The sequence below is a fragment of the Ranitomeya variabilis genome, chromosome 2 (genome assembly GCF_051348905.1).
Source record: "Ranitomeya variabilis isolate aRanVar5 chromosome 2, aRanVar5.hap1, whole genome shotgun sequence".
Classification (NCBI taxonomy): Eukaryota; Metazoa; Chordata; class Amphibia; order Anura; family Dendrobatidae; genus Ranitomeya; species Ranitomeya variabilis.
Genome location: NC_135233.1, coordinates 732795386 through 732817134, shown reverse-complemented (window position 1 = coordinate 732817134; position 21749 = coordinate 732795386). Strand labels below are relative to the sequence as shown.

At 43.4% G+C, this 21749-nt stretch overlaps 1 protein-coding gene across 3 annotated transcripts in view; it reads right to left on the bottom strand.

The window, feature by feature from the left end:
• ZBTB24 (zinc finger and BTB domain containing 24) overlaps positions 1–21749 on the bottom strand; it is a 37451-nt gene that overhangs the window by 10063 nt on the left and 5639 nt on the right. For all 3 annotated transcript variants that reach the window (XM_077289562.1, XM_077289564.1, XM_077289563.1), the window contains exons 2-3: positions 990–1882; positions 20–187 (exon numbers count right to left, since the gene is read on the bottom strand). In XM_077289562.1, coding sequence (XP_077145677.1) covers positions 20–187; positions 990–1869 — 1048 coding nt within the window. In that variant the 5' untranslated portion in view covers positions 1870–1882. The remainder of the gene's footprint in view (positions 1–19; positions 188–989; positions 1883–21749) is intronic.

Genomic DNA, 21749 nt, shown 5'->3' with positions numbered 1-21749 from the left:
TTGAAGGATAGAAGCCTACCTGCATGTATACGCATATGTTCCATTAGCGAATTCTTGGTTGAAAGTGATTTACTGCAGACCGTACAGCTATATGGTCTCTCTCCAGTGTGTATGCGTTCATGGACTCGCAGAGAATGCTTCTGGGAAAAACCTTTTCCACACTCAGCACATGTAAATGGACACTCTCCTGAAACATAAAAAAAAAAAAAAGTTTTAACACCAAACATACATTGAAGAGGACTCACTTGACAATTATGAGACTTAAATGTTCACCGCCACTTCGGAATCCACTATCCGTGTTAACAAATCAAGTATGCTTTCAGGTACTATGGGAGAATGCACACCATTCTTGGTGTGAAAGTAGCTCACACTATAAATATAAAGCCCACGATTCATCAAAGCTTTTATGCCAGATATCTGCTGTAAAAAGCTTTCAAAAGTTGCTACATTTTCCGGCAACTGTTTTCACAACAGTTTTGCCAAAATGGGTGGAGATGGGAGCGTGAAGCCACATCTTGTCTAATTAATGATACTCCAGAAATCTTGCTCCAGTCTCTAACTAGATTAAGATTTGTGGCGAGGTGTACGCCACCGATCAGACACTCCTGGTTCATTAAGAGGCATGAATCAGGCTCCACTCCGCCCCGTCATCAAAACTGGAGTGAAAATCACTGGCCTGGATATTCTCACAAACTATCCACATATTTTTATAGGTTTAGTATTTTTTTAATATTACCTTTAAGGGCATATGGTAGTAAAATGGGGGGAGCCTCAAGTAGCTGATCGCTGGGGGACCTAGAACAGCAATACAACTGCATAAGATCTTTGGTGAAGTGAGGCTTGACCACACACAGGAGTTACTACGGGGCATGACCTTTTTGGTGGCAATTTGGAATTATTCAGCAATGGAGGACAGTAGCAGATAACTGTGCTTTTCTTTTTCAATGAGTCCATCATAGTATTCTTGTTGAACCCAAACTCTAGTTTACCTGTATGAATTCTCCGGTGCATGACTAAGAAGTGCTTGTACTTGAATACTTTTCCACAGTCTTTGCAGGAATATTCAGAAGCAGACAGCTTTTTCCTGCGAGCAGAATGCTTTGCTGGTTCACGATCCTCATTGTCTTCACCACTTTTATAATCTTTCTTAGTGTTCCTCCGAGATCTCCGCTTGCTTTCCTTATTCAGTATAATTTGCTCTTCCGGAGGCTTGGGATTTAAGTCACATGTCACCTCTGCAGCAAAATCGGCAACTTCATGCTCATCTAACATGTTTCCATTGGAGTAACATGTCTCTTCCATAGTTTCTGGGATGTAGGCATTTTCTTGTTCTTTCTCTGTCTGTTCGGTATCTGTCTCTGTGTTAGTCTGATCAGAGTGTTTCTTTGGTCTTCCTCGTTTTCGCTTTGATACATCTTCATCTACTGTTTTGTTATCGGATACTTCGACTGGAGGTTTGAGCAGCTCCTGTTGATATTCTATATATGCTTTCACCAAATTATCGATTTTCAGAACATGTGCTGTTGAAACTATTTGCTTGAGGCTTTTTTCACTTATACGTACATTTCCAGTGTACATAAACTGCAGCAAGGATTCAAAGACCTCAGAAACGATCCCTTCTATGACATATACTGACTGGCCAATGTTTCCCTCATCAGCAAACATCATGGAGAAATATTCACTGCTAGCAGCCAGCAAAGCTTTATGTGCTCGAAACTGCACATCCTCAACCATTAGAGTGATGTCACATAGGAAGTCCTTTTTCCTCTGCTCCTCTAAACTGGAAAGAACCGTGCCAACATGCCCATGAGAGTGGAAATTAATCTTCTCTTCTGCTTCTGATTCCACATGATGGCCCGCGTCTTCCATTGTCTGCAGGAGCCTAAAAAGAAAAAACTGAAAATCACTCAATGTTCTTAACTAATTTCTGCTTTTAGAACTCCGTATTGAACCTAGTTGACCTACTGACAATCGAGCATGGTAACCCAGAAGGGAGCAGCCCGGCAGACACTTTTAGGCACATTCCCATGTTAAGCTTAGTGTTTTTGATGGTGTAGATTTTCTTCACCTCTTATGTAAATTAGGCTACTTGCATTTTTTTTTTTTCATTGTGTTTTTTTTACATATATTTTTATGGGGTTTTTGACTGCACTTTTTGTCTGGTTGGTGTCTCATGCTTTAAATAAAGCTGCTTTGTATTTTTACACTTCCTAGTATTTGGCTTTGAAAAAAACTTTATACATACAGTGATATCACATTACATATGTTCCTTGTGCTTTTCCACTGTGGAAAAGCATGAAAAACATGTACCTTGTTTACATGTGATTTTCTACATGTGATGTAAGACTACGGAGAAAATCTGCACAGAAAACTCAGCGTACCCGCAAGAGAAATTAACATGTTGCGGAATTTAAACCCGCAATGCAGGCGAGTTTACACTGAGTAAAAAAGAAGAACAGTGGGCACGAGATTCCTATAAACCCCATCCACTTGGCTGGAACTGTAAGATAAAACTCAAAGAGTAAAAACTCAAGAAAAAACTCATTGTGGGCACGTAGCCTAGGATAGTGGTCCAAATTGCCAAAGAAATTATTATAAAGTGCTATTTTGTTCAGGTAGTCTGAAGACGTGCCAAATTAATCACAGTGGTGGGAAGAGATTTGTGCAATCTTACTATACACTTTCTCTTATTTATGCCAACCTTAAGGTGGCTGACTTTAGTACATTAAAGGGGTTCTCTGGGCTCCAATAGTTTTTTTTTTTTTTTCAGTCACTGTATGCGAGTGCAGCTTGCCGAATCATGACAGTGTGCAGTTTATGCCCTCAGGAACTTGTTCTTTTGTCAGCTTCAGCACTGTTAACAAATACACCAGTTTCTGAGTGGTGCTCAAGTGCACTACTAGCTTCTCTCAACAGAACATAACAAAAAGCCATAAAACTTGCTAGTCATCATGTGAACAAAAGTATGCAAACCGTATACTTGTGGTCACGTAACGATTGCTAAAGAATTCTGACAGTGTGCAATCAAAATTTGGCAGTCACTTTGAATACAGAAACAAAAATTTAGTATAGACATTTATCTTGCTAAACAGACTATGTGACAATTTTAGACACGGCTACAGCATAAGATAGTATGTTGTAGGGTACGTACATGCAAAATACTTGGTAACATGGTCATTGAGAAATACCAGCCATGAAATGGGTAGAAAGCAATGAACATCGCTACAACTTAAAAGTGGTTGTCCACCTCTGGGGACCTTTTATTCTTAATTGGATGAGTAATATCAAATTATTAAATTGCTATAATTAAACAGCATGAAAATAAGCAAGTTTTGAATTGACTTGCTTTTCCTATCTGCAGTCATATTTCTGCAATGAGAGCTGGGGCATAATGGTTGCGGTCACACAGCGTGCGCTGCCAACTCCAGCCCCATATTCAGGTAAATATGCATCCTTGGACTCACATTCAGCTGAAATGTACTGCGGTGCAGAAAACCACGGGCTCCCTGAGCCGCAACAGCTATAGTGGTGACTAATGACTTATCAGATAGAATAAATATTAATTGCACACTCCTTTTGAATGCAAACAAGATTTCTTTTATTAACGGTCAAAAAATAAGAGCAACCGTTGAATGTCAACACGTTTCGGCCAACTCGGCCTTTTTCACGACAGTTGCACTCAGTAGGTATTCTCTTCTAGACAGGGATTTTTCTTCCCCAGAGGTGCGATTTGTTAAGTCTGGAAGGTATAGTTCAAGAGATATCCTTGAGTAGGTTGATGAATGTGGAAAGCCTGTATTTCACAGGTCCCAGACTGGGTGCTTGCTTAAATGTCCCCTCAATTGGCACCTCCACTAGTGAAACTCAGACTGCACGCCAATATCTATTTTTCATGCTGGCTTATTAGAGGCAGGAAGCATATGACATCACAACCATGTGCCACCTGCCTCCCTGTGCTGGCCATGGAAGAGGGCGGTGCGTGCTGTGGGAGCAAGGAAAATTTATAAGAACCGTTCATTTTATTTTAATGTTTAAATGTGTTGGAGAAAAGCGCCAGGAGGGGGAGCATTATTAAAGGGATCCAAACATCTGACCAACAAACTTGTGGGGGCCCCAGTCCAAATTTTGCACTTGCGCCTATAGGACTCTAGTTATGCATATCACTGAATGAGAACTTATCTTTTAGGCCATGTTCACACAGTGCGTTTTTTACCGCGGAACCGCAGCGGTTTTGCCGCTGCGGTTCCGCAGCTGTTTTCCATGCAGGGTACAGTACATTGTACCCTATGGAAAACAGGAACCGCTGTGCACACGATCCTGAATTTAAAAAAAAAAAGCCGCGCTGAATAGCTGCGGGAAAAAAGAAGGAGCATGTCACTTCTTTGCCCGAAACAGCAGCGGTTCTGCACCCATAGACCTCCATTGTGAGGTCAAACCCACAGTAAAACCCGCAGATCAAAAATATATCTGCGGGTTTTATTGCGGTTTGTGGTGCAGAACCGCTGCAGCCGGAAGTGCGGGGAAGCGGCCGGAAGTGCTTGGGCGGAGAGACATGGAGGCATACCGTCGCATGGGGATCGTGATTGATTTGGTGTGTGTGTGTGTGTGTGTGTGTGTGTGTGTGTGTGTGTGTGTGTGTGTGTGTGTGTGTGTGTATATATATATATATATATATATATATGTATATATATATGTGTATGTGTGTGTGTGTGTGTGTGTGTGTGTGTGTGTGTGTGTGTGTGTGTGTGTGTGTGTGTGTGTGTCCCCATGCGGCGCTAGTGCCACCATTGTGCCAAGTCGCCGTATGGGACTACTACTCCCATCCGGTATTAGGATGGGAGAGTTGTCCCTGTGTCCGGCGACTTAGCACAATTGTAAAGTTACACCAAACACCTACACACAATACACATACATGACACACAGTACAGTACATACAACACATAACATAGAGTATATACTCACCAACAGCACACTTGTAGGCGAAGCCCTCGATCCTCCAGGAAAAAAATCACAAAATAAAAAATCAAATTCATACTCCCTGTCCGCAGAATCCATAAAACGAGTGTCCCACGCCGATCCCCTGCTCTCCGGCGATACACTGCCAGGAGCGAAGCTCCTAGCAGTGTATCGCGTACTGTCCCGGAGTTCAATGACTCCGGCGTCTCGGTTAACAGCAGTACAGCTGCGTTGAACTTTCCCACGCAGCACTGCCGTTAAGCGAGAGTGCCGGGGTCAATGACCGCCGGTAAACTCGCTCGCGCATGCGCAGTGACACACCGACAGGAACTATGGCTCCTGTCAGTGTGTTGCTGCAGCCGTGGAGAGCAGACATATCTCTGGATGTGTCTGTTCTCCATGGAAAATCTTCGTGGGATACGTGGCACTTAAATACGTGGCAATTAAATACGTGACACGTGGCACTTATACGTGATACGTGTCACTTAAATACGTGGCACTGAAATACGTGATACGTGGCACTTTGATACGTGGCACGTGTCACTTAAATACGTGGCACTGAAATACGTGATACGTGGCACTTTGATATGTGGCACTTAAATACGTGGCACTTAAATACGTGGCACTTGGCACTGAAATACGTGATACGTGGCACTTTAATACGTGGCACTGAAATACATGGCACTGAAATATGTGGCACTGAAATACGTGATACGTGGCACTTTGATACGTGGCACGTGGCACTTAAATACGTGGCACTGAAATACGTGATACGTGGCACTTTGATACGTGGCACTTAAATACGTGGCACTTGGCACTGAAATACGTGATACGTGGCACTTTAATACGTGGCACTGAAATATGTGGCACTGAAATACGTGATACGTGGCACTTTGATACGTGGCACGTGTCACTTAAATACGTGGCACTGAAATACGTGATACGTGGCACTTTGATACGTGGCACTTAAATACGTGGCACGTGGCACTTAAATACGTGGCACTTGGCACTGAAATACGTGGCACTGAAATACGTGGCACTGAAATATGTGGCACTGAAATACGTGATACGTGGCACTTTGATACGTGGCACTTAAATACGTGGCACTGAAATACATGATACGTGGCACTTTGATACGTGGCACGTGGCACTTAAATACGTGGCACTGAAATACGTGATACGTGGCACTTTGATACGTGGCACGTGGCACTTAAATACGTGGCACTGAAATACGTGATACGTGGCACTTAAATACGTGGCACTTAGGCTATGTTCACATTTGCGTTGTGCGCTGCATGCATCCTTTTTTTGATTGATTTTGGACGCAGCAAAAATGCAACTTGCTGCGTCCTCTGCGCCCGGATGCGTGCGCTGCAGTGACGCATACGGCGCAAAACGCAAGTGCGACGCATGTCCATGCGCCCCCATGTTAAATATAGGGGCGCATGACGCATGCGGCGCCCGACGCTGCGGCGCAGACCGCAAATGTGAACGTAGACTTAAATAGCTGGATAGAGCTGGATCCGCGGGCTGTGATCTGGCCTACGCTCAGCACTCTGCGGAGCGCTGTCATTCAAAACACGTCCACTCATTTTGGTGTTTAGTCCCAAAATGGAGGATGGAAGAAGAAAAGGGTTGGACAAGGAAATGACATCATTTCTTTTTTTTTTTCCCCCACTGCAGTTAAAGCTTTATTTGTGTCAAACACAGACAATCTGCAGAGAAAACTGCATAAAAAACCGCACTAAAAACCGCATCAAAAACCGCACCAAAAACGCACCTGCGTTTTCTGCCAAGAGCTGCGGTTTATGTCCTGAAAAAAAAGGATTGAAATCAGGATCGTGTGAACATACCCTTATAGTCTTCAGCTTGTTTACATTTAGCTCAGCCAATAGTGCCTGCACACAGTTACATTCCAGGAAAGGAGTTATCTTCTAACATACCAGCCACCTCTCTCCATCTCATTGATTTCTATACAGCAGTTAGGCGCTAACCTCCCTCTCAACTCCTGACAACCTACTGTGATAAATCTTGCAAAAATCACAAGCACAGATCATCAGATTCTCCTAGATCAGGTCTCCACACTCAATAACTGGAGCCATGTGCTTGTTCAAATTCCCTATTATCTCTATGTGCAATGACAGCGATAGTGTAGACTCCAGAACAAGCCACTGAGAGCTGACCATGTTACAGCAGAGCGTGTGCGGAGCTTTATAGTTCTAACTAGATGGTGGCCCGATTCTAACGCATCGGGTATTCTAGAATATGCATGTCCACGTAGTATATTGCCCAGCCACGTAGTATATTGCCCAGCCATGTAGTATATTGCCCAGTCACGTAGTATATTGCCCAGTCACGTAGTATATTGCCCAGCCACGTAGTATTTTCCTGAAATATACAAAAGTGTCAGAAGGCTGAATGACAAATAATGTTACAATCCTTAGTGTCCAAATGGTGCAGAACAAGGGCAGAAAATGAAACAAGGCCACCTAAATATCATTATTATTTATTAATACAAGATCTGGACGGCATTTGGGGGAGATCCTCAGTAGACGGTTCCAACAAGTTATTATAATAACCATTTAGAGAACTGCATATTTAGCAATTCTATAACATAATCAGAATTATCAGATCACTGAGGAGAAATCAATGAGAGACAACGGATATACAACATATGTCCAATACTTCTCTTACATCAGGTAGCTCCTACAATAACTAGCCAGTTAAGGCCGGTTTCACACTAGCGTTTGTGTGAAATCCTACATAAGTATTTATTAACTAGATGGTGGCCCGATTCTAACGCATCAGCTATTCTAGAATATGCATGTCCACGTAGTATATTGTCCAGGCACGTAGCACAGTTCTTGCTGCTCACCTGGAGGAGAGCCACCCTACCAGAGATCAGGAAGTTAGACTGCATAGCTCCAGCTGCTAAAATGACAGCTTGAGAAGACCCCTATGAATGTATGAGATATATATATATATATATATATATATATATATATACACACACACATATATACACACAATGCCTACAAGTAGTATTCAACCCCCTGCAGATTTAGCAGGTTTAATAAGATGCAAATAAGTTAGAGCCTTCAAACAAGAGCAGGATTTATTAACAGATGCATAAATCTTACAAACCAAAAAGTTTTGTTGCTCAGTTAAATTTTTATACATTTTAAACATAAAAGTGTGGGTCAATTATTATTCAACCCCTAGGTTTAATATTTTGTGGAATAACCTTTGTTTGCAATTCCAGCTAATAATCGTCTTTTATAAGACCTGATCAGGCCGGCACAGGTCTCTGGAGTTATCTTGGCCCACTCCTCCATGCAGATCTTCTCCAAGTTCTCTAGGTTCTTTGGGTGTCTCATGTGGACTTTAATCTTGAGCTCCTTCCACAAGTTTTCAATTGGGTTAAGGTCAGGAGACTGACTAGGCCACTGCAACACCTTGATTTTTTCCCTCTTGAACCAGGCCTTGGTTTTCTTGGCTGTGTGCTTTGGGTCGTTGTCTTGTTGGAAGATGAAATGACGACCCATCTTAAGATCCTTGATGGAGGAGCGGAGGTTCTTGGCCAAAATCTCCAGGTAGGCCGTGCTATCCATCTTTCCATGGATGCGGACCAGATGGCCAGGACCCTTGGCTGAGAATCAGCCCCACAGCATGATGCTGCCACCACCATGCTTGACTGTAGGGATGGTATTCTTGGGGTCGTATGCAGTGCCATCCAGTCTCCAAACGTCACGTGTGTGGTTGGCACCAAAGATCTCGATCTTGGTCTCATCAGACCAGAGAACCTTGAACCAGTCAGTCTCAGAGTCCTCCAAGTGATCATGAGCAAACTGTAGACGAGCCTTGACATGACGCTTTGAAAGTAAAGGTACCTTACGGGCTAGTCTGGAACGGAGACCATTGCGGTGGAGTACGTTACTTATGGTATTGACTGAAACCAATGTCCCCACTGCCATGAGATCTTCCCGGAGCTCCTTCCTTGTTGTCCTTGGGTTAGCCTTGACTCTTCGGACAAGCCTGGCCTCGGCACGGGAGGAAACTTTCAAAGGCTGTCCAGGCCGTGGAAGGCTAACAGTAGTTCCATAAGCCTTCCACTTCCGGATGATGCTCCCAACAGTGGAGACAGGTAGGCCCAACTCCTTGGAAAGGGTTTTGTACCCCTTGCCAGCCTTGTGACCCTCCACGATCTTGTCTCTGATGGCCTTGGAATGCTCCTTTGTCTTACCCATGTTGACCATGTATGAGTGCTGTTCACAAGTTTGGGGAGGGTCTTAAATAGTCAGAAAAGGCTGGAAAAAGAGATAATTAATCCCAACATGTGAAGCTCATTGTTCTTTGTGCCTGAACTACTTCTTAATACTTTAGGGGAACCAAACAGAATTCTGGTGGGTTGAGGGGTTGAATAATAAATGACCCTCTGAAAAGACTTTTCCCAATTTAAAAAAAAAAATAAACAAAGAAATAACATTCTTTTTTGCTGCAGTGCATTTCACACTTCCAAGCTGATCTACAGTCCAAATGTCACAATGCCAAGTTAACTCCAAATGTGTAAACCTGCGAAATCTGCAGGGGGTTGAATACTACTTGTAGGCACTGTATATATATATATATATATACATACACTCACCGGCCACTTTATTAGGTACACCATGCTAGTAACGGGTTGGACCCCCTTTTGCCTTCAGAACTGCCTCAATTCTTCGTGGCATAGATTCAACAAGGTGCTGGAAGCATTCCTCAGAGATTTTGGTCCATATTGACATGATGGCATCACACAGTTGCCGCAGATTTGTCGGCTGCACATCCCAAAGATGCTCCATACAAGGCAGGATGGATCCATGCTTTCATGTTGTTTACGCCAAATTCTGACCCTACCATCCGAATGTCGCAGCAGAAATCGAGACTCATCAGACCAAGCAACGTTTTTCCAATCTTCTACTGTCCAATTTCGATGAGCTTGTACAAATTGTAGCCTCAGTTTCCTGTTCTTAGCTGAAAGGAGTGGTACCCGGTGTGGTCTTCTGCTGCTGTAGCCCATCTGCCTCAAAGTTCGACGCACTGTGCGTTCAGAGATGCTCTTAGGCCTACCTTGGTTGTAACGGGGGGGCGATTTGAGTCACTGTTGCCTTTCTATCAGCTCGAACCAGTCTGCCCATTCTCCTCTGACCTCTGGCATCAACAAGGCATTTCCGCCCACAGAACTGCCGCTCACTGGATTTTTTTTCTTTTTCGGACCATTCTCTGTAAACCCTAGAGATGGTTGTGCGTGAAAATCCCAGTAGATCAGCAGTTTCTGAAATACTCAGACCAGCCCTTCTGGCACCAACAACCATGCCACGTTCAAAGGCACTCAAATCACCTTTCTTCCCCATACTGATGCTCGGTTTGAACTGCAGGAGATTGTCTTGACCATGTCTACATGCCTAAATGCACTGAGTTGCCGCCATGTGATTGGCTGATTAGAAATTAAGTGTTAACAAGAAGTTGGACAGGTGTACCTAATAAAGTGGCCGGTGAGTGTGTATATATATATATATATATATATATATATATATATATATTTTACTAAAAATAATTTTTTGGCAATTGTGTTTAAGAAAACAACAGTGCAACATTTTTTTAACCTATCCAAGGTCTGCATGATGCACTATTGCTGGCTGCAGAATTAGATAATTGATGATCGGTCATACTGATGATCCAATGGGAGTTTTAACCCCTTCCCGACCCATGACGCCTATGCGGCGTCATGGAATGATCGCATCCCTGCAGATCGGGTGAAAGGGTTAATTCCTATTTTACCCGATCTGCAGGGAGAGGGGGAGTTGTATTTCAGCCTAGGGGGGGTGGCTTTGCCCCCACGTGGCTACGATCGCTCTGATTGGCTGTTGAAAGTGCAACAGCCAATCAGAGCAATTTGCAATATTTCACCTATGAAAAAGGTGAAATATTGCAATCCAGCCATGGCCGATGCTGCAATAGCATCTGCCATGGCTGGAAATCATGTACTGGCCCCCCCCACCGCCCCCGATCTCCTCCCCAGTCGTCCGTTCTGTCAGGTACCCCCCTCCGTCCCCCTGTTCGCTCCCCCGTGCTCCTGTCCGCTCCCCCGTGCTCCTGTCCGCTCCCCCCGTCCTCCGATCCCCCCCCCCCTGTGCTCCGATCCACCCCCCCCACCACCCCCTCATACTTACCGATCCTCCCGGTGTCCGGCCGTCTCCTCGCTGGGCGCCGCCATCTTGGAAAATGGCGGGCACATGCTCAGTACGCCCGCCGAATCTGCAGGCTGGCAGATTCGTTACAGGTACATTTTGATCGCTGTGGTAGGTTCTACCACAGCGATCAAAATAAAAAAATAATAAATAAACCCCCCCCTTTATCACCCCCATAGGTAGGGACAATAATAAAATAAAGAAAATATTTTTTTTTCTTTTACCACTAGGGTTAGGGTTAGAACTAGGGGTAGGGGTAGGGTTAGGGTTACGGGTAGGGTAAGGGTTAGGGGTAGGGTTATGGCATGTGCACACAGAGCGGATCGGCAGCGGATCCGCAGCGGATTGGCAGCGGATTGGCCGCGGATCTGCAGCGGATTGGCCGCGGATCCGCAGCGGATTGGCAGCGGATTGGCCGCGGATTCGCAGCGGATTTGCCGCTGCGAATTCGAAGCAGTTTTCCATCAGGTTTACAGTACCATGTACACCTAAGGAAAACCAAATCTGCTGTGCCCATGGTGCGGAAAATTCCGTGCAGAAACGCTGCATTGTATTTTCCGCAGCATGTCAATTCTTTGTGCGGATTCTGCAGCGGTTTACACCTGTTCCTCAATAGGAATCCGCAGGTGAAATCCGCACAAAAAAACACTGGAAATCTGCTGTAAATCCGCAGGCAAAACGCAGTGCCTTTTACCTGCAGATTTTTCAAAAATCGTGCGGAAAAATCTCACACGAATCCGCAACGTGGGCACATACCCTTAGGGTTAGGGTTGGAATTAGGGCTAGGGTTGGAAATAGGGTTAAGAATAGGCTTGTGGTTAGGGTTACGGATAGGGTTAGGGGTGTGTTGGGGTTACAGTTGTGGTTAGGGTTGGGATTAGGGTTACGGTTGGGATTAGGGTTAGGATTAGGGTTGGAATTAGGGTTACGGTTGTGTTGCGGTTAGGGTTGTGGTTAGGGGTGTGTTGGGGTTAGGGTTGTGATTAGGGTTATGGCTACAGTTGGGATTAGGATTAGGGGTGTGTTGGGGTAAGTGTTGAAGTTAGAATTGAGGGGTTTCCACTGTTTTAGGCACATCAGGGGTCTCCAAACGCAACATGGCGCCACCATTGATTCCAGCCAATCTTGCGTTCAAAAAGTCAAATGGTGCTCCCGCCCTTCCAAGCCCCGACGTGCGCCCAAACAGTGGTTTACCCCCACATTTGGGGTACCAGCGTACTCAGGACAAACTGGGCAACAACTGTTGGGGTCCAATTTCTCCTGTTACCCTTGCAAAAATAAAAAATTACTTGCTAAAACATAATTTTTGAGGAAAGAACAATTATTTTTTATTTTCACGGCTCTGCGTTATAAACTTCTGTGAAGCACTTGGGGGTTGAAAGTGCTCACCACACATCTAGATAAGTTCCTTCGGGGGTCTAGTTTCCAAAATGGGGTCACTTGTGGGGTGTTTCTACTGTTTAGGCACATCAGGGGCTCTGCAAATGCAATGTGACGCCCGCAGACCATTCCATCAAAGTCTGCATTTCAAATGTCACTACTTCCCTTCCGAGCCCTGACGTGTGCCCAAACAGTGGTTTACCCCCACATATGGGGTATCAGCGTACTCACAACAAACTGGGCAACAAATATTGGGGTCCAAATTCTCTTGTTACCCTTGTGAAAATAAAAAATTGCTTGCTAAAACATCTTTTTTTGAGGAAAGAAAAATGATTTTTTATTTTCACGGCTCTGCGTTGTAAACTTCTGTGAAGCACTTGGGGGTTGACCGTGCTCACCACACATCTAGGTAAGTTCCTTGGGGGGTCTAGTTTCCAAAATGGGGTCACTTGTGGGGGGTTTCTACTGTTTAGGCATATCAGGGGCTCTGCAAACGTAACATGATGCCCGCAGACCATTCCATCAAAGTCTGCATTCCAAAACGTCACTACTTCCCTTCCGAGCCCCGGCATGTACCCAAACAGTGGTTTACCCCCACATATGGGGTATCAGCGTACTCAGGAGAAACTGGACAACAACTTTTGGGGTCCAATTTCTCCTGTTACTCTTGCAAAAATAAAAAATTCTGGGCTAAAAAAATATTTTTGAGGAAAGGAAACACATTTTTTATTTTCACGGCTCTGCGTTATAAACTTCTGTGAAGCACTTGGGGGTTCAAAGTGCTCACTACACATCTAGATAAGTTCCCTTGGGGGTCTAGTTTCCAAAATGGAGTCAATTGTGGGGAGTTCCTACTGTTTAGGCACATCAGGGGCTCTGCAAACACAACCTGACGCCCGCAGAGCATTCCATCAAAGTCTGCATTTCAAAACGTCACTACTTCCCTTCCGAACCCCGACGTGTGCCAAAACAGTGGTTTACCCCCACATATGGGGTATCATCGTACTCAGGAGAAACTGGAAAACAACTTTTGGGGTCCAATTTCTCCTATTACCCTTGGGAAAATAAAAAATTGTGGGCTAAAAAATCATTTTTGAGAAAAGAAAAATTATTTTTTATTTTCATGGCTCTGCGTTATAAACTTCTGTGAAGCACTTGGGGGTTCAAAGTGCTCACCACACATCTAGATTAGTTCCTTGGGAGGTCTAGTTTCCAAAATGGGGCCACTTGTGCGGGAGCTCCAATGTTTAGGCACACAGGGGCTCTCCAAACGCGACATGGTGTCCGCTAATGATTGGAGCTAATTTTCCATTCAAAAAGCCAAATGGCGTGCCTTCCCTTCCGAGCCCTGCCGTGCGCCCAAACAGTGGTTTACCCCCACATATGGGGTATCATCGTACTCAGGACAAACTGGACAACAACATTTGGGGTCCAATTTCTCCTATTACCCTTGGGAAAATAAAAAATTCTGGGCTAAAAATCATTTTTGAGGAAAGAAAAATTATTTTTTTATTTTCACGGCTCTGCGTTATAAACTTCTGTGAAGCACCTGGGGGTTATAAGTGTTTACTATGCATCTAGATAAGTTCCTTGGGGGGTCTAGTTTCCAAAATGGGGTCACTTGTAGGGGAGCTCCAATGTTTAGGCACACAGGGGCTCTCCAAACGCGACATGGTGTCCGCTAACGATTGGAGCTAATTTTCCATTCAAAAAGTCAAATGGCACGCCTCCCCTTCCGAGCCTTGCCGTGCACCCAAACAGTGGTTTACCCCCACATATGAGGTATCGGCATACTCAGGAGAAATTGCCCAACAAATTTTAGGATCCATTTTATCCTGTTGCCCATGTGAAAATGAAAGAATTGAGGCTAAAAGAAATTTTGTGTGAAAAAAAAGTACTTTTTCATTTTTGCGGATCAACTTGTGAAGCACCTGGGGGTTTAAAGTGCTCACTATGCTTCTAGATAAGTTCCTTGGGGGGTCTAGTTTCCAAAATGGGGTCACTTGTGGGGGAGCTCCAATGTTTAGGCACACGGGGGCTCTCCAAACGCGACATGGTGTCCGCTAAAGATTGGAGCCAATTTTTCATTGAAAAAGTCAAATGGCGCTCCTTCCCTTCCGAGCCCTGCCGTGCGCCCAAACAGTGGTTTACCCCCACATATGAGGTATCAGCGTACTCAGGACAAATTGGACAACAACGTCCATGGTCCAGTTTCTCCTTTTACCCTTGGGAAAATAAAAATTTTTTTGCTAAAATATCATTTTTGTGACTAAAAAGTTAAATGTTCATTTTTTACTTCCATGTTGCTTCTGCTGCTGTGAAACACCTGAAGGGTTAATAAACTTCTTGAATGTGGTTTTGAGCACCTTGAGGGGTGCAGTTTTTAGAATGGTGTCACTTTTGGGTATTTTCAGCCATATAGAACCCTCAAACTGACTTCAAATGTGAGGTGGTCCCTAAAAAAAATGGTTTTGTAAATTTTGTTGTAAAAATGAGAAATCACTGGTCAAATTTTAACCCTTATAACTTCCTAGCAAAAAAAAATTTGTTTCCAAAATTGTGCTGATGTAAAGTAGACATGTGGGAAATGTTATTTATTAACTATTTTGTGTCACATAACTCTCTGGTTTAACAGAATAAAAATTCAAAATGTGAAAATTGCGAAATTTTCAAAATTTTTGCCAAATTTCCGCTTTTTTCACAAATAAACTCAGAAATTATCGACCTAAATTTACCACTAACATGAAGCCCAATATGTCACGAAAAAAACAATCTCAGAATCGCTAGGATCCGTTGAAGCGTTCCTGAGTTATTACCTCATAAAGGGACACTGGTCAGAATTGCAAAAAACGGCAAGGTCATGAAGGGGTTAAAGTCTTTTTCGGAGCTCCTCTCACCTGGTTTGCGACTTTACACCACATCAAAGATGAATGTGCACAGAAACAAACCTGGTGAAAATTTAAACAAAGTAAAACAATGTAACATTTTAATGAAATCAAACAACAATTTTTTAGCCCCAAATACATGCACTTAAGAAAAAAAATTGTCTCCAGTGTGGACAACTCCTTCAAATGGATTCCTTATAATAAACTGTTCTGATATGTCCACAGCATAGATGAGACACAGACTATATTATTGTAGCAGCCTTTGGCACTGTATTGACAGCTGTAATCTCAAATCCCCCAACAGGGAAAGTGCTGAATGTATCTTTACAGATAAAAGGAGAAGAAAATGTCACATGACTGTCAGAATAAGACAAGTTAAAAACAAAAAAAACAAAACGAATGGCACTAAGGTCAAGCAATTAACATCTGTCGCTCGAGATGAACGGCTCTTTCTGAACAGCGGTATGGAAGCTCTGAGTTAATGGTGCACGGCATGAAGGAAACACATCCAACTGAAGAGTACACATAGTCCATGAGCCAAGAACCAAATTTGACGATATCGGTACCAAGCGGAGTGACTAATTCTCTTTGGTATTTTTAGGTAGATGCATGTCTGTAGTTTATTTTTTGATATGATAGCCCTTACATATACGTAGCTTATTAACCCCTTCAGCCCTAGGCCTATTTGTACCCAAGTGCCTAAGCCAATCTGACCTGTGCCACTTCATGGGCTAATAACTTTGGAACGCTTTCACCTATCCAAGCCATTCTGAGATTGTTTTCTCGTGACATATTGTACTTCACGTCAGTGCTAAATGGGAGTCAATATATTTTACCTTTCTATATAAAAAAATGCTAAATATTCGGAAATTTTGGAAAAATCGGCAATTTTTTAACTTTGAAATTCTCTGCTTTTTACAAAAATACTGATACCCCCCATAATAGTTATTAATTTACACTCCCCACATGTTTACTTCATATTGGCATCATTTTGAAAATGAAACCTTATTGTTTTACGACGTAATAGGGCTTATAGTTTTATGCGCAATTTTTCACATTTACAGCAAAACCCACTTTTCAAAGGACCAAGTCACTTCTGAAGTCACTTTAAGGGGCTTACATAACAGAAACCACCCATAAATTACCCCATTTTGCAAACTACACCCCTCAAGCTGTTCAAAACTCATTTTTAAAAACTGTTAACCCTTTAGGTGTTCCACAGGAATTTTAGCATGAGCCAAGAACCAAATATGACGATATCGGTACCACCCGGAGTGACTAGATGTAGTATTTGTAACAAAATTTAATCCAAGTTATGTAAATACACACTGAACATGTCATGTGCATATATATATATATATATATATATATATATATATATATATATATATATATATATATATATATATATATATATATATGTTACTCCATAATATCTTCAACATCGGACTCTGAATCTGACTGTTGTTCTACTGGCTCGTCTTCAGTACCCTTGTTCTGGCATGTCTGTAATCTGCACATGTCTGTGCACTTCAGGCCATTGCTGAGGCAAGTACACTGAGGAAGTTCACATGACCGCACACACTTGCAGGACAGTAGCTGTATAATAGCTTCTGGTGCTGGTGCCCCTTGCATCCACTTGACAACAAGCTTTCCGTCGTTATCTATCATCCAACCGCAGTCTGTTGGGTTTGCAACCCATGGCTGGCTCTGCAGACTTCTCCTCCAGATCGCAGCCTGGTAGTTTGCACGCAGTGCATGCATGAAAAGGCAGTCCTGGCAAGGAGGGAGTTGACTTGACTCTACCACTCCACGTCTGGCACAGAACAGCTGATAACGGAGCCTGTTTACCTCAGTTGTTTGGGTAGTTGGCAGGTACATGTGGCAGGTGATTTCCTGTAACTTCTCAAAAAGTTCGGTAGACACTTCCCATGAACGACCAACTTCCTGAAAGGCATCCTGGTATGTCTTGTTCATCTTCAACTGCTTGAGTGTCGTCATCTTCCCACGGCCAGCGAATGCACTGACGGTGTCACAGCCTGTAAATGCATGCATACCAATCAATGAATCACATACGCTGCCTCCCAATGTTCGGCTCAGAGTGGTGATATCCAGGAATCTTGTCCGGTTCTGTGTACCGCATTTCTGGAACAGGTGGGATGGGATTTTGTGGCACATGCCCAGACACAGGACCATGACATCAGTATCCTCCGAAGTGATGATGACCGACTTGTAACCAGATTCTGCTGCATGAAGAGCATGGAGAAGGAGGCGTGTGTCTGCTTCTTCTTGATTTGACTTAAGGTCAGCAGCCTCTTCCCACTGTTCTTTGGTGATCTTAAAGCAGAGCTGCTCACATGTGACATACAGCTCCTTCTCCTCAAGCTTCTCCCTGTGGTGTTTCGCCTTCCATTCTTCTACCAGAAACTTTATGAGACTTGCCTTGTTGGAGGAACTACTTAGAAGCTTTTTCCACTGCTGGATGTTGTGCCCATGTTGAATGTTCTTGAAATGGATCCCTGTGCCTTCATATCTGTTGACTCTTTCTGTATCTTTGATGGATGTCTCCTTGTAGACGTCAAAGACAATATCAATGCGCTTGCTCTTAGCACCCTCATGGATAGCGCGACTCATTGCTGTGCCTGCTAGCTGGCCAAATGTTGCATTGTTTCCCTTCAGTTTCTGAACCAGGCTCATCCCATCAATGATGGTTGCAGAGGGCTCGGGGATCACTTCTGCAGGACGAGCATTCCTCTCCAACTCCCTTGCGAGGGCAGCCTTGTTGGTCTTGCGGATAGACCCATCACCATTGGCAAGTGCCCATGGCAATGGACCCAGGGGATGAGTCAAGACATCACTCATTTGTAGCTTTCTGTTCTCAGCTACAAGTATCATCTGGCCAAATAGGTTTCTGTCAGCCTTCAAAATTACCTCCTTGCCAAGACCTTGTCTGCGTGTCTTCATTTGGATGTTAGAGAACGTTTTAAGTTTGTTCTTCGTCATCTTGTCATGAAACAATGTAGTTGGCTTATCGGTACCCAAACGCTCATCCTTGAATGTTTGATATGCATCCTCTCCTATACTGTATGCCCCTTGAAGGTCTTTGGCTACATCTGGTGGTGCTACAGTCGCTGTTGACAAACTGATAAGTTCACCATTATGCTCTTTGTTGAAGGGGTTCACCCAACCTGTCTCCAGCAGTTGAACGAAAGATTGGACATCGGCTTCATCTCTTCTAATCCTAGACACCTGTAGGTCTGAATGGCTGAAGTCAGTATATTGTTGGCCTACCAGGGCCCTCAGCTGCCTCAAGTACATACTGCGGTACTCTGATGTCAGGTAGAACCTGGAAACAGCTCCAACTTTGAGGCTGAAGCCTTTTGTGCCCCCTGGTGTCTGGGTGTCTTTGTTGATTGTCTCTTCAATGGTCTGGTCCACAGGAATTCGTCCAAAAGGATTCTTGCTACCGATCTGGACCGAAAAGCCACCTTGCATGAAGTATTCATGGACCTCTGGGTGTTCTATGGGCAGCCGAGACATTGTGGCATAGTAATAGGTTAGGTATCGGGCATAGTTGACCTTGTCATAGGCAAAACACCATGGTATCATCTGTCGGATTGCTCCTAGGTGAAGCATCCAGTTGCCTTCTCTTGAAGCTCGAACCAGGGCCAGCATGGTCTCGACCATGTATGTGTCAGTGTGTACGTGTATGTGTCAGTGTGTGTGCGTGTGTTGGGGCACCTCAGGGTGTCTTCAAATGTGACATAGCCCCCTAGATTTCTTCCAGTAAAATTTGCACTCCAAAAGTCATTTGGCGCTCCTTCCCTTCCGAGGCCTGCCGTTCCCCAATACTGCAGTGTACGACAACATATCGGGTGTTGTTGTGTTCGGGAGAGATTGGTGAACAAATAGTGGGGTGCATTTTTTGCTGGTACACCTCTTAAAAATAAAAAAATGAGCCTAAAATGACACCTTCATGTAAAAAATGCACTTTTTCCATTTTCTCAACCAAGTGTTTCCAACTACTGTGAAACACTGGTTGGGTCAAAGTGGTCACTATACCCCCTAAAAGATTCCTTGGGGGTGTAGTTTCCAAAATAGGGTCACTTTTTGGTGTTTCCACTGTGGGGGTACCTCAGGCAGCCTTCAAATGTGACATGGCCCCCTAGATTTCTTCCAGTGAATCCGCCACCCAAAAACCACATAGCGCTCCTTCCGTGTTGAGCTGTGCTGTGTGCCCATACTTTAGTTTACGAGTACATGTGGGGTGTTTCTATAAACTGCAGAATTAGGGTAACCAAGTTTGGGTTTGCCGTTAACCCTTGCTAGGTTGCAGGTAAAATTGGATTACAATGTAATATCTGGAAAAAAAATGAAATTTTGAAATTTCGCCTTCATTCTGCTAAAATTCCTGTGGAACACCTAAAGGGTTAACAGTTTTTAAAAATGAGTTTTGAACAGCTTGAGGGGTGTAGTTTGCAAAATGGGGTAATTTATGGGTGGTTTCTGTTATGTAAGCCCCTTAAAGTGACTTCAGAAGTGACTTGGTCCTTTGAAAAGTGGGTTTTGCTGTAAATGTGAAAAATTGCGCATAAAACTATAAGCCCTATTACGTCGTAAAACAATAAGGTTTCATTTTCAAAATGATGCCAATATGAAGTAAACATGTGGGGAGTGTAAATTAATAACTATTATGGGGGGTATCAGTATTTTTGTAAAAAGCAGAGAATTTCAAAGTTAAAAAATTGCCGATTTTTCCAAAATTTCCGAATATTTAGCATTTTTTTATATAGAAAGGTAAAATATATTGACTCCCATTTAGCACTGACGTGAAGTACAATATGTCACGAGAAAACAATCTCAGAATGGCTTGGATAGGTGAAAGCGTTCCAAAGTTATTAGCCCATGAAGTGGCACAGGTCAGATTGGCTTAGGCACTTGGGTACAAATAGGCCTAGGGCTGAAGGGGTTAATAAGCTACGTATATGTAAGGGCTATCATATCAAAAAATAAACTACAGACATGCATCTACCTAAAAATACCAAAGAAAATTAGTCACTCCGGGTGGTACCGATATCTGGCCCGGCTCATGGACTAACAGAAGAGATGCAGCACTCACCCCTGAGCGGTGAAAACGAGGTCCTTTATTCAATCGGGGTAGGTATTTGGACAAAGTTCATGGGACGAACAGGTGTAGGAGGAATGCGGGGGAAAAGGATGGACGCTTAAGACAAGTTAAAGCAGCACTCCGGGTGAGGTTTTGTTTTTTATTTCACTGCTGGAGTGGTGCTCAAAATCCAAGTCCACTGCCGTCTGATACTCACCTTATAGCATTTCATCCATTTTCGATGTCGTTCTGGTCCATCTCCTGTAGTTTGTGACCTGCCAGCGGCTCCAGTGATTCATGGAGAGAGCCGGAGGTTACTAATCAATGTAAGTCTATGAGAGTCTAGTTCTTGCTCTCATACACATCCATTGAGAGCTTGTAATGTAGTCAGAAGCTGCACTTACAAGATGGCACTGTAGGATCGGACCAGCATTGAAAAACGGTGAAGGTGCCAGTGTGAGAGTATAAGACAGGACTTGCATTTACAGCGCCACTCCACGGGTGGAAAAAAAACACATAACAGAATGCCGGACTGGTGCTTTAATAACATGATGATAACCCCTTCATGACCCAGCCTATTTTGGCCTTAATGACCTTGCCGTTTTTTGCAATTCTGACCAGTGTCCCTTTATGAGGTAATAACTCAGGAACGCTTCAACGGATCCTAGCGATTTTGAGATTGTTTTTTCGTGACATATTGGGCTTCATGTTAGTGGTAAATTTAGGTCGATAATTTCTGAGTTTATTTGTGAAAAAAACGGAAATTTGGCGAAAATTTTGAAAATTTCGCAATTTTCACATTTTGAATTTTTATGCTGTTAAACCAGAGTTATGTGACACAAAATAGTTAATAAATAACGTTTCCCACATGTCTACTTTACATCAGCACAATTTTGGAAACAATTTTTTTTTTTGCTAGGAAGTTAAGGGTTAAAATTTGACCAGTGATTTCTCATTTTTACAACAAAATTTACAAAACCATTTTTTTTTAGGGACCACCTCACATTTGAAGTCATTTTGAGGGTTCTATATGGCTGAAAATACCCAAAAGTGACACCATTCTAAAAACTGCACCCCTCAAGGTGCTCAAAACCACATTCAAGAAGTTTATTAACCCTTCAGGTGTTTCACAGCAGCAGAAGCAACATGGAAGTAAAAAATGAACATTTAACTTTTTAGTCACAAAAATGATCT